This window comes from Indicator indicator, chromosome 19 (genome assembly GCF_027791375.1).
Source record: "Indicator indicator isolate 239-I01 chromosome 19, UM_Iind_1.1, whole genome shotgun sequence".
Lineage (NCBI taxonomy): Eukaryota > Metazoa > Chordata > Aves > Piciformes > Indicatoridae > Indicator > Indicator indicator.
The window spans coordinates 20322772-20336577 of record NC_072028.1 but is presented as its reverse complement, the minus strand read 5'-3'; the positions used below and the strand labels follow the sequence as shown (position 1 = coordinate 20336577).

General features: G+C 49.7%; 1 protein-coding gene across 1 annotated transcript in view; it reads right to left on the bottom strand.

Moving 5' to 3' along the window:
- The window catches only part of GLG1 (golgi glycoprotein 1), a 123078-nt gene that overhangs the window by 51935 nt on the left and 57337 nt on the right, over positions 1 to 13806 (bottom strand). Inside the window, exons 3-4 of the mRNA XM_054389496.1 lie at positions 13347 to 13433; positions 8041 to 8256 (exon numbers count right to left, since the gene is read on the bottom strand). Coding sequence (XP_054245471.1) covers positions 8041 to 8256; positions 13347 to 13433 — 303 coding nt within the window. The remainder of the gene's footprint in view (positions 1 to 8040; positions 8257 to 13346; positions 13434 to 13806) is intronic.

The following is a 13806-nucleotide window of genomic DNA, read 5'->3' as shown; positions in this document are numbered from 1 at the left end:
CCATTACCTTTTGTCTTTTCACTGAGAAGAGTCTGGCTCCATCTTCCTTAAATATTTGTAAGCATTAATAACAAGCACCACAAATGAAGCAAACAAAGCACAGAGAGACTTCCAAAAGTTCAGCTTCAGCTGCACTGACATTCAGAGGAGGCATCACTTAACAGCTGTAATATCCACACACTTCACACATTCCCACCCTGCTGCTGGCCACCATGAAATCCTCCCTTCTTCCCTCCCCTTCCACTGCTCAGGGTTTGTTTTAATGTGACTTAATGAGATTATCACTACTTAGTCACACAGCTCAGAGCTCTTTACCAAAATGGCCAAATTATCTTTACTCTGACACAGCTCCCTTGGCACCATGGCAACAGCAGGCAAAGGCATCACAGGAAGAACATTCTTGGGAGGGGGTAAAACCAGACAAGCCTTCAGTTTGGGTGGAGATAATTAATGATGCTAAAAACACCACAAAGGAGCTTGGACCAGTGTGGGCTTCTCAGGGCTAGTTCCTCCATCTAGGGACTAAAAGGAATGCAAGATGAAGATCAGACACAGCAGCTCTGGGCCAATACTGCCTGTCACGTCCACTGTCCTGCAAGCTTCAGGATGACTTTGGTCTATGACCAGTGACTGGCAACAAATGTAGAGTCTGTGCTTTGTCTGAAAGCCCAGAAGAGGCAGAGCCACACTCCACCTAGTTTCCTATGTCCTTTTCATGAGGGGAACCACCACACTCCCTCTCTACCTCCAACTCCTCTTTTGGAATAGATCTCTTGAGCCTTCTGCAAGTTCCTCTGTGAAGATCCCCTGAATTTCTGCTGCTCTGCTGTGAGAGGATATTGCTCCTGAGCTTGTATCAGATGATTTGGGGTATACCACAAGGCATGAATCTCTGACACATGGACTTGAGGCAACCCTTTCAGCTTGCTCTTGTCAAGGAGATTCATCTGTTGCTGTTGCAGCAGCATGAGTAAGAGAGAATCCTCCATAAAACATGACCATGACTACTCAGACCCATGCAACTCCTCCTAAACATTTCTACACAAAGCACTGTACCCAAGTGGCCAAGAAGGCCACTGACATCCTGGCCTGGATCAGTAATAGTGTGGCCAGGAAGACCAGGGCAGGGATTGTCCACCTGTACAGGGCACTGGTGAGGTCACACCTCGAACACTGGGTTCAGTTTTGGGCCCCTTACTCCCAGAAGCACACTGAGGTGCTGGAGCAGGTCCAAAGAAGGACAATGAACCTGGGGAAGGGTCTGGAGAACAGGGCTGGTGAAGAGCAGCTGAAGGAACTGTGGGTGTTTAGTCTAGAGAAAAGAAGGCTATGGGGAAACCTTCTCACTCTCTACAACTCCCTGAAAGGAGGCTGAAGTGAGGTCGGGGTCAGTATCTTCTCCCAGGGAACAAAGGAGAGGACAAAAGAGAACCACAGAATCATAGAATTGTTAGGGTTGGAAGGGACCTCAGAGCTCAACCAGTTCCAACTCCCCTACCATGGGCAGGGACACCTCACACTAGAGCAGGTTGCTCAGAGCCACATCCAGCCTGGGAACAACTTCAAGTTGTGGCAGGGGAGGTTTAGTTTGGACATGAGGAAAAAAGTCTTTCTCCAAGAAGCACACTGAGGTGCTGGAGCAGGTCCAAAGAAGGACAATGAAGGGTGGTTAAACCCAGAACAGACTGCCCAGGGCAGTCCCCATCCCTGGAGGGGTTTCAAAGCTGTGTAGATGTGGTGCTGAGATCCATGGTTTAGTGGTGGGGCAGTGTGGGGTTAAGAGTTGGACTTGATGATCTTCAAGGTCTTTTCCAATCTAAATGCTCCTATGAAACCACATCTTTTTGTTCTGCTCTGCCCTTCAGTCCAGCTTTAACTCCACTCCACTCAGAACACCAGCAAAAGCAATGAGCAGAGTAGGGTTAATGGTTGGACCTGATGATCTCAAAGGTCTTTCCCAACCTGAATGATTCTCTGCCTCCATGCTCAGCCAATATTCATAAACACAACCCCCTTTAAAAAGGGGCTAACTTAGTTCTCCCCTTAAAAATAAAAAGCATAAACCCCCAAACCCACACAGCCCAAAACCTCCTGTTTTGGTTTCATCTTTGCTTTGGGTGGGATCTTGCCAGCTCCACATGCTGGCCAAATACCAGCATGTACAATGATGATACAAAGAGACTCTTGAGGACTGAACCCCACAGGGACCTGAGCAATGCCTTCACCACATCACCTCCAATTGTCACCTATCCAGAACCATGGCAAACCCAAACACAAGTGAGGGACTTCTGACAAGGGCTTGAAGTGATAGGAGGAGAGGGAATGGATTGAAGTTTGAGGAGGGCAGATTAAGACTGGAGATGAGGAAGAAATTTTTCAGAGTGAGGAGTGGGAGACACTGGCACAGGTTGCCCAAGGAGGCTGTGGATGCCCTCTCCATGGAGGTGTTCAAGGCCAGGTTGGATGAGGCCTTGAGCAACCTGGACTGGTGGGAGGTGTCCCTGCCCATGGCAGGGATGTTGGAACTGGATGGTCTTCAAGGTCCCTTCCAACCTAAACCATTCTAAGAATCTACCAAAAGAAAGCACAGGGAACACCTCATCAGGAACAACAAAGCCAGCAGGAGCAGAACTAGAAAGGAACTAAAACAATAGCAAAGGAAGTCTAGGAAAGGCAAAGATTCAGCTAACAGAGGGGCTTCCAGCAGCAAGGTAATTCCAGAACACCTCCTGAAGTGCTTTTTCCAGTTCAAAAAGCCAGTTTTATCCTAGGTACTGTGATGAAGCCATCACACTGCAATCCACTAGCAGCCTTCATGGAGATGGAGTCAGTGGTCCAGCAGTGCTTATCTCCATAAAAAAGAAGAGAGCTGAAGCTCTTCCCTCATCCTTCTCCTCAGGTGTCCAGGTTGTATTTATTAAACTCCCAGCTCCACTCAGTCCCACCAAAGGCTAAGGACTGTTTCTCTACAGGCAACTCTCAGAAGCTACAGCACAGAAATCAAACCTGAACCAGCAGCTGATGGGAGTCAATTAGATGAGATTTCTCCAAAGCAGCAAAGGGACAGATGAGAACAGCAACAAAAGAAATGCTTGCATTGCCATTCAGAGCTGTTTCCATAGCACTATCAAATACTTCAATGGCTTCAAGTGCCAGGGATGACAGCAGAACAAAAGCCAGCAGATGACAGGCTGCAAGGCTGTCACACACCAGGGCAAAACATTCTGGGTTAGGTACCAAGAAAGGGAGGGAGATACATGAACAGCCCCAACCTGCACAACAGGTTCAGTACTGACTTGGTTTGCTGTCCCACACAAGATTGGTGACCCAAGGTTCACAGAATCATAGAATGGCTTAGGTTGGAAGGGACCTCAAAGACCATCCAGTTCCAACCCTCCTGCCATGGGCAGGGATCACCTCCCACCAGTCCCAGCTTGCTCAAGGCCTCATCCAGCCTGGCCTTCAACACCTCCAGGCAGAGGGCAGCCACAACCTCCCTGGGCAACCTGTGCCAGTGTCTCCCCATCCTCACTGACAACAATTTCTTCCTCATCTCCACTCTCAGTCTCCCCTCTCCCAGCTCCAAGCCATTGTCCCTCATCCTGGCACTGCAAGCCCTTGTCCAAAGTCCCTCCCCAGCTCTCCTGGAGCCCCTTCAGGTCCTAGAAGGGTGCTCTAAGTTCTCCCTGGAGCCTTCTCCAGGCTGAACAGCCCCAACTCTCCCAGCCTGTCCCCATAGGGGAGGTTCTCCAGCGCTCTGATCACCTCTGTGGCCTCCTCTAGACCCTCTTCAATAGCTCCATGTCACTCTTACACTGAGGACCCCAGAACTGGAGGCAGTGCTGCAGGTGGGGTCTCAGCAGAGCAGAGGGCAGAATCCCCTCCCTGTGCTGCTGCTCTCCCTGCTCTGGATGCAGCTCAGCATACAGCTGCCTGCTGGGCTGCCAGGGACCATTGCTGGCTCCTGGGGAGTTTGTCACCACCTGACACCCCCAAGGCCTTCTCCTCCAGACTGCTCTCAAGCCACTCCTCACCCAGCCTGAATTTGTGCTTGCCTCTCCCAGATACCTTGTGACCTTAACCCCCCCACTACCACCCTCACCCTTCACTCACCTTCACTCCAGCAGCCAGCACAGTAGGTTGTGCAGTTCTGTGCACAGCACTGGTTTCACACCCACCAGATGAGATTTGGCTTTGGACCATCAAGTCCTTGCTACTGGACCCTTCAGGGCTCTCCCAGAGTGCTTTAATTTGCTGGGTATTAATGTAGACCTAACACCCAAGACTGCCCTATTACACTTCTGATTCCATACTGATGGGTAAAAGCAATTTCTCATTTCATGAGGCCCTTCAGGCCAGGATTAGAGAGAATCTTTACTTGATTCCTCCAAGCAAGTTACTCAGCTCTTCCTAGGCTGAATTCGTGGTACCTGCAAATTTCTCCCTCTTCTATGGCTGCTTTTGTTCTTGAAAGCAGCAAGGACTCCTTTTGGTGGTTTCTGTTGTTCTAAGGCTTCTGGAATACATTAACACTTCACTTCAACACACTGTGGATGTGAAACTGCTTCCAGCAGCCAACATCTCAAACAAGCAGGAAAACTTGGGGGTTTTAAAGCAAAAAAAAAAAAGTATCTATTTTTTTGTTACATCTTTTCACATCCTCATTAACAGCTGATTGGAGAGACTAAACCTGAAAAGCTTAAGAGCTGCAATTAAAAAAAGAAACAACAAAAAAAAAAAGACAACTATATAAAAGTTGCCAGCTTCATTTTCATGTTGAAAATGTAAAAGAACAGTGTCAAAAGTTGCTGAGCTCCCTTTGCATTTTAATCCTAATCATGAAAATTTCTTGGAGAAGCTGCCCCTTGTTCCTGCAGCACTTCACAGAGAGGACAATACAGTGCCTTGACAAATCACAGAATCAGAACGTGGTTTGGGTTGGAAAGCACCTTAAAAATCATCTAGTTCCAATCCCCCTGCCAGTGCCTCCTACTAGACCCCACCTGACCTGGCTTGGAACAATTCCAGGCTTGGAGCCTTCACAGCTTCTCTGGGCAGCCTATTCCAGTGCCTCACCACCCTCATGGGGAAGAACCTCCTAAAGTCTAATCTAAATCCAGTCTGAAGCCATCAGCCCTCATCCTGTCACTCCATGCCTTTGTAAAAAGTGCCTCTCCAGCTCTCCTGCTGTCCTTTCAAGTACTGGAAGGCTGCTCTGAGGTCTCCCTGGAGACTTCTCTTCTCCAAGCTGAACAACCCCAACTCTCAACTTGTCCTCGCATAGAATGGACTGGGCTGGAAGGGACCTCCAAAGGTCATCCAGTCCAACCTCCCTGCAGTCAGCAGAGAGACATCTTCAACTAGATCAGGCTGCCCAGAGCCTTGTAGAGCCTCACCTTAAATATCTCCAGGGATGGGGCCTCAACTGGGTGACCTGTTCCAGTGTTCCACTACCCTCATAGTAAAGAACTTGTTCCTAACATCCAATCTAAATCTGCTCTTCTCCAGCTTAAAGCCATTGCCCCTGGTCCTGTCACTGCAGGCCTTTGTAAACAGACTCCCAGAAGAAGAGGGGTTACAGCCTTTGGATCATTTTGGTGGCCTCCTCAAAAGTGGAGGAGAGGTGCTGCAGCACCTAGTCAGCACAGATTGTTCTTTGCATCCATCCCACTGAAGTCTCACATAGCAAAAGAGCCTTGGTTTAGTAAAACCAGCACAGTACCAGTAAGTCTCTACTACTAAAATATGGCACTAGGTTAACACCCATAGAATCACAGAATCAACAAGGTTGGAAAAGACCTCAAGGATCACCAAAGTCCAGCCTGTCACCCAAGACCTCATTACTACTAAACCATGGCAACAAGTGCCACGTCCAATCCCCTCTTGAACACCTCCAGGGATGGTGACTCCACCACCTCCCTGGGCAGCACATTCCAACATCTAACAACTTTCTCCATGAAGAACTTTCTCCTCACCTCCAGCCTAAACCTCCCCCTGCACAGCTTGAGACTGTGTCCTCTCCTTCTGCCACTGCTTGCCTGGGAGAAGAGACCAACCCCCACCTGGCTACAACCTCCCTTCAGGTAGTTGTAGACAGCAATGAGGTCTGCCCTGAGCCTCCTCTTCTCCAGGCTAAACACCCCCAGCTCCCTCAGCCTCTCCTCACAGGGCTGTGCTCCAGACCTCTCCCTAGCCTCACTGCCCTTCTCTGAACACATTCAAGTATCTCAATGTCCTTCTTAAATTGAGGAGCCCAGAACTGGACACAGTACTCAAGGTGTGGTCTAACCAGTGCTGAGCACAGGGCAGAATGACTTCCCTGCTCCTGCTGGCCACACTATGCCTGATGCAGGCCAGGATGCCATTGGCTCTCTTGGCCACCTGGGCACACTGCTGGCTCATGTTCAGCTGCTGTCAACCAGTACCCCCAGGCCCCTTTCTGCCTGGCTGCTCTCCAGCCACTCCGACCCCAGCCTGTAGCTCTGCATGGGATTGCTGTGGCCAAAGTGCAGCACCCAGCACTTGGACTTGCATCCTTCAGCTGCTTTTGGGGGGGGCAGGAGAACAGGGAAGTGAACAGATAAAAGTTCTTCACCATGGAATAGAATCATTGAGGTTGGAAAAGCCCTCTAAGATCATCCAGTCCAACCAGCAGCCTACCACCACCATGGCCATCAAACCATGGCCCCAAGTGCCATGGCCATACAGTTCTTGAACACCTCCAGGCATGAGGACTTCACCACCTCCCTAGGCAGCCTGTGCCAATCCCTGACCACTCTTGCAAGAAACATTTTCCCTAATATCCAACATAAACCTCCCCTGGTGCAGCTTGAGGCCATTTCCTCTTGTCCTGTCATTAGTTAGGAGAAGAGGCCAACACCAGCCTCACTCCAACCTCTTTTCAGGTAGCTGTGGAGAGCAATGAGGTCTATCTTGAGGATCTTGAAGGTCTTTTCCAACTTTTATCACTCCACCAACTAGAGCCTGAGAAAGCAGCAAAGGTTCTAGGCACAGGCCACAATCATCCTGTGAACCTTCCTGACCTGGACTGTGCAAAAAGCCCAGCAAGAGCTCTGCTTAAATCTTTTGTTTGGAGTCATTGAAACATTCAGGCCTGCTGGAGCCTGAGCAAAAAGACAACTCCCTACCAGCTCACCTGCAGTGTGCTAAGGGAAGACAAAGGAAAGGCATCTCTGAAGAGCAGCCCCTCAGAGAGGAGTGAATGTGTGTTTATTAAACAGGAAAGACAGGGAATGAGACACAGAATCACAGAATGGTTGAGGTTGGAAGAGACCTTTGAAAACAGCAGGATGAGGGAAGTGATATTCTCCATCTGCTCTCCTGAGACCCCATAGGGAGCACTGCGTCCCCTGGCATAAGAAGGGCATGGACCTGCTGGAGGGGGGCCAGAGGAGGCCACCAAGATGATCAGAGGGCTGGAGAACCTCTCTGTGGGAGAGTTGGGGCTGTTCAGCCTGGAGATGAGAATTCTCCAGGGAGACCTTAGAGCAGCCTTCTGGAACCTGAAGGGGCTCCAGGAGAGCTGGGAAGGGACTTCGGACAAGGGTGGGAGTGCCAGGATGAGGGACAATGGCTTTGAGCTGGCAGAGGGGAGATTGAGACTAGAGACCAGGAAGAAATTGTTGCCAGTGAGGGTGGGGAGACACTGGCACAGGTTGCCCAGGGAGGCTGTGGCTGCCCCCCACCCAGAGGTGTTTGAGGCCAGGCTGGATGAGGCCTTGAGCAACCTGGGCTAGGAGGGGGTGATCCTACCCATGGTAGGGGGCTTGGAACTGGATGACCTCTTCCAACCCAAACCATTCTCTGAATCTATGAACCATCCAGTCCAACCCCTCAGCCAGATCTCCCAATCCCTCCACTGCTGCTAAGCCCCCAGCACCACTCAACCACCTGCCCTGTGCAGGCAGACGAGCCATGCCACGTGCTTCCTTTGGGGGCCAGTGAGACAATAACCTAACTGCAGAGAAGCAGCTGACTTTCAGCAGCCCTATTGACCCATCTGGGATGCTCTCTGGGTACCTTTTCCCCAGGTCGAATGCTGCCACATTTGAGGAGGTTGATGTCAGCCTTGCAGTCGTCCATGAAGCCGCAGATCAAGCGATAATCGCTGAAGATGATGGCTGTCATCTTAGTGATGTACTGATGGCACTGGTACTCTGTGATGTTACCTCTGTGATCCACCAAACAGGACACCAAGAAGCCTTTACCCACTGGTTCATCTGCACATTCCTTGATCTGTTTCAAAGAAGAATAAAATAATACAGAATAATAATAAAATCGATCAGTTGCTGAATTTAACCTTCTTCTTAAAAGAGGGGAACAAAAAAAACCCACCAAAACCCCCAAACAAAAACCCCAAACCAGCTCAAAACCTCAAAGAAACTTGCATCTGTAGCTTCCAAAGCTGCTGGCAAAGAAACCCTCCAAGGCTTCAGTTTGATTTGAAGTCACAGAACACTTGAGAACCTTTCAAGAAACGAGAGACAGCTCCTGTGTGTGTCAGTATCTGAGGAAAGCCAACGCAGCGACCTTGAGGATTAGAAACTCTCTTGCTCAATAATCATCTTTCATAATAATCACATTGAAACCTCTGCAATCAAGTGGATTTGGGGGGGGGGGGGGAAATTACTCCTTTGACAGACCTTTATTTAGAAAGCTGAGCATATTACAACAGCCCTAAATCAAACTTGGACAACCCTCCACCCCCCAACACCACCCTCCCCAATCCCCATTAGCCACCTGACCTCATAAACCAGAACATTTTAGCTCAAAGCAAGACTGATTTCAAAAGGCAACACAGTATTTATTGAACTGTTTATTAACTTGCTGGAAGCTGAAGATTACTCCAAAAAGGAAAATCCTCATCAAATTCATTTTTATCAGGCTCTTATCTGGAAGTGATTGTTGGCACTAAAGCACTTCACTGACTGGTCTAAAATAACTCAAAAGCAGGGCTAACAAAAAGCTGAGAGCTGAGGCAGGGATTTGAAGAGCAGTGGGCATGAACAGAGAGGTCCCCAATACAAATCACAGCCCCTGCTGCTCAGGGGAACAGAGAGGAAAAGAAGGAAGGAAGGAAGGAAAAGATGCTGGTGGTTCTGACAGCCTCTGTCCAAAGGAAAGGGAAAATGTGGTGAAGGATGTGCCCTGAGGAATCCTACAACAGGGGCAGTGCAATGTCCTGCTCCAAAGAATACTGAGATTGCACTCACTAACACCACAATTCCTGCTGGAGTGAGGCCAGAGGCCACAAGGATGATCCAAGGGTTGAAGCACCGCTGCTGCGAGGATAGGATGAGGGAACTGGGGGTGTTCAGCCTGGAGAAGACTCCAAGGACCTTAGAGCTGCCTTCCAGTACCTGAAGGATCCTACAGGAAGCCTACAGAGGGACTTTTCCTTAGGGTGTCTAGAGACAGGCCAAGGGGAAGCTGAAGGAGAGCAGGGTTAGAGTGGAGCTGAAAAAGACGTTCTTCTGTACAAGTGTAGTGAGACTCTGGAACGGGCTGCCCAGGGAGGTTGTGGCCCCCTGGGAGTGTTCAAAGACAGGCTGGATGAGGCCTTGAGCAGAGGAGTCTAGTTGAGAAGTGTCCCTGCCCCTGGCAGTGGGGTTGGAGCAGATGATCTCTTCCAACCTAAGCCATTCTACAGTTCTATGATTTTAACCCTGAGGAGCCCAAGGTGAAATCCTTGCCAAGGTTTGGCATTCCCTGTTCAGAAGTCAGCTGAAAACCTCAGGCATCCTGATGCTGAAAGCATGTGTGACAGCCAGACAGAAGAGCTCAGCAGTGACAGCTCTTCAAGCAGCAAGTCCATGGCTTGAGTTGACTACATCAGAGATGTGTTCCTGACCAAACACTCATCCATCTCCAGTGAGATCCATGGCAATCAATAGAAGAGGAAGATTCAGATATCAAGCAAGGGCAGTGCTGAGAGAACCCTTTCATCAATTCTCAAATGACAACCTGGAATCCTTATGCTAGAAATACAGGGGACTGCTGAGGAGAGTCCAGCAGAGGCTACAAAGATGAGGAGGGGCCTGGAGCAGCTCTGTGAGGAGCAAAGGCTGAGAGCCCTGGGGCTGTTGAGCCTGGAGAAGAGCAGCCCCAGAGGGGAGCTGAGCAACACTCAGTAAGAGCTAAAGGACATGTGGGGAACAAGAGGCTCTTTGAAAGTGGTGCCCAGGTGTGGCAGTTTAGGCTGGGTGCCCCCTGCCACTGCTGCATGAGTCCTGTGCCCTATAAAGCCATCTGCAGAGTCATTCCCTTCCTCTTTCTTCCCTCTCTGCTCCCATGGGAGATGTCCTCTCTTATCGGGTAATGCTGGGGGGGTACCTCAGGCCTCTTAGGCCTGACTAGGCCTAATGCCAGGAGGAGAAGGGGGGGGGGGGAGGGGGGAGGGGCAGTCTCAGACCTGGCCAGCCTGAAACTTGCCTAGCAGTGGGAGGGGGGGAAGGAAGAGCCCTGGGGGTTTTGGGCAGACCCTCAGGTGGGAGGAGGGAAGGATCGGGCAACCTCTGGGTACTACGTAACGGACTCTGTATGTTTTAGGATGTTCTTTGCCACTATGCTGTGTAGTTTTTTTTTCTGTAGTTTCACCATTTTTTTTTTTTTCCATTTAAACTTTCCATCACTCTCCAATCCCTTTGCGTGTGTCATTCTTTTGTCCCTTTCGGGGCAAGAGATGTTCTGGCTGGCCTCAAACCAGCACACCAGGGACAGGCCAAAGGGCACAAACTGGAACCCAAGCTGCAGTTTGCAATATTTCAAAACCAGAACTTGGTCACCAGCAAGCAAACCCCAACCTGTGAGTGTGAATTAATTCAAACCATGAAGAGGCTGACAGTGCCTGGCAGCAGCATATTCCTACCACATCCAGCAGTGTAAAGAGTGGGTTAGAAAAGCACAAATCAGGGGAGTAGCTTATGCACCTGCCTCAGTATTATTTATCAGAAGAGGAGGAGGATTATTGGTATTTACGGAATTTTGGTAAGGGAAAACAAAAAAAACCAAACCATCCAGCACATGGCAAAACACCACCAGCTCATGCTGCTGGTCAGCACAAGCGTAAGAAGAACAGTGGTGGTTATTGTACAGCTGAACAATACCTTTAGAGAGCCCTATCTCAGCTTAGAGGGCATCATCTAGAACAGTGCCAGGCCCTCACCATGCTGAAGTGGCAATCTAGCTGTTAAAGAAGCATTTTCAAGAGTCACTGAAAGGTTTGGGTGGGAAGGGACCTTTAAAGGCCATCTAGTTCAACCCCTCTGCAGTCAGCAGGGACATCTGCAACTAGAGGTTGCTTACAGCCCCAAACAACCTGACCTGGCATGGCTCCAGGGATGGGACATCTCCCACCTCTCTGGACAATCAGGGCCAGGCTCTCCCCACCCTCAAAGAAATGTGTCAAACATTTCTTCCTTCTCTTCACTCTCAATCTCCCTATTTCAGTTCAAACTATCACCCCTTGCCCTGTCACAACAGCCCCTGCTCAAAAGTCTGTCCCCAGCTTTCTTCTCAGCCCCTTTAAGTCCTGACAGGTCACCAGAAGATCTCCCTGGAGACTTCTCCAGGCTGTACAACCCCAATTCTCTCAGCCTGGCCTCAGGGCAGCTACTGAATCCAGTTCCTGCTGCTGTGTCCAGTGTGAGAGTTCCCCAGGGCCTGCTACAGCATCAGTGGTGACATCACTGCCACCAGGGGTTGTGTTCCATATTGGTTTGCATCTATTTCATTTCATTGTTCTTATTTCCATCCCATCTGGTTCAGTTTCCCAACCCATCAGTCTCTCTCCTTTATTCCCTTTCCCTTCTCTTTGGGAGAGCAAAGGGCTTCATACACAACATCTGACACTCATTTAGTGGCAGGCCCAGACCTGACCCTTGGCACTTTTAGAAAAGAAAGTGCCAGAAGAACTGGGTTTGGAAAGACAATCTGCTCTTCAAGCCACTGATCCTTTCAAGAAGCCCAACTTCCAAAGCCACAGAGGGCCCACCAGTTAGAGCAACCTGATTATTGCAACCTGGTGATTGTTTTCTAAGCAAGTTTCTGGTTAAGTGAGGTTGCTGTGGTGCATACACAGATGATGTTTTTCAGAGCATAGTTTAATGACTGAATTAATTCAGTTGAAGGCTGTACTGCTGAGAAGAGCTTTGCTTCTACTGCTTGCCCTCAAACGTAGCTAAAAACTACCCCAAACCAAAAGGAAAAAGCCTCAGCTGAGCTCCTGCACAGCTGAGCACACAGCCTCCAGAGCTAAAGCATCAGCACAAGGAAAGAAATGATTCATCAAGTAATTCTGGAGGCTGGACTGAGCTGCCCAGAGAGGCTGTGGAGTTTCCTTTTCTGAAGACTTTCAAAACCTGTCTGTATGTGTCCCTGGGTGACCCTGCTGTGGCAGGGGGGTTGGACTGGCTGATCTCCAGAGGTCTTTTCCAACCCCTAACATTCTGTGATCCTGTATTGATGACTGAGATTCAGAGGACTAACTTTTACTGCAACCTAAAAAGAGAATGCTCCTAACAGTCAGCTTGGAGCAACTAAACATTGAACCTCAAAGAAAAAAGACCCAGCTGACCCACAACCTCCCTGGGCAGCCTGGTCCAGAGTCTCACCACCCCATACTGAAGAACTTCTTCCTCAGCTCCACTCTAACCCTGCTGTGCCTCAGCTCCAAACCATTCCCCCTTGGCCTGTCTCTAGACACCCTCACCCTCAGCAAAAGTTCCTCTGCAACCTTCCTGCAGGATCCCTTCAGGTCCTGGCAGGCAGCTCTGAGGTCCCCCTGGAGCCTTCTCCTCTCCAGGCTGCACACCCCCAGCTCCCTCAGCCTGGCCTCCCAGCAGAGCTGCTCCAGTCCTTGGATCATCTTTGTGGCCTCCTCTGGCCTCCCTCCACAGCTCTGTGTCCTTCTGCTGGGGACAGCAGAGCTGGAGGCAGGATTGGAGGTGAGGTGTGAGCAGAGCAGAGCCCAGGGGCAGAATCCCCTCTCCTGCCCTGCTGCCCACACTCCTCTGGCTGCAGCCCAGCACACAGCTGCCTGCTGGGCTGCCTGAGGGCACTGCTGGCTCCTGGGGAACTGCTCAGCAACCAACACCCCCAAGGCTTTTTCTTCAGGGCTGCTCTTAACCCACTCTGCAGCCAGCCTGGATTTGTGCCTGGCATTGGCCCGACCCAGATGCATATCAAATTAATTCCATCCAGTCATTTGCCATGGTAGACCAGAGCTTCCCCAAACATTATCTGCACACTAATTCAGTGTCATAATGGAAAGAAAGAGGCCTCAGTGCTGCAGTTGTAATCATGGCTTTGACTTTGCTCTCTCTTACCTCTGCAATGGTGGACTTGCAGACTTCTCTGGCCACAGATTCAAACTTAGGATCTGTTGTCAGGTTCAGCTTGTAGTTCCACAAGAGCTAGAGAGAGAAATTGTAGACAGGAGGTTTAAGAAATTCTCATGGAGAATGACAAATATTTCACTGCAGAAAAGAATGAAACATCATTTCCCCCCCACCACCACTCCCCCATCTGTATCATCTGTAACTATCAATGCAAAGTCTCCTTGACAACAACTTTGTCCCTTCATTTCTGCAATAATTTTCTCCTCCTGAACAAATCCAGGCTGTTAGAAAAAAAAGTCTCTCCATAAGGTCAGGGGCTGACTCACTCAAAGGAAATATATCTAATGAAGGCAATGTCAGAACTGAAAGGATAGAACAATTGCCAGCTGCAACTTGCTACCTGCTGCACATCTAGCAGGGGCTTAAGCCCACCACACCTTTCTGCACT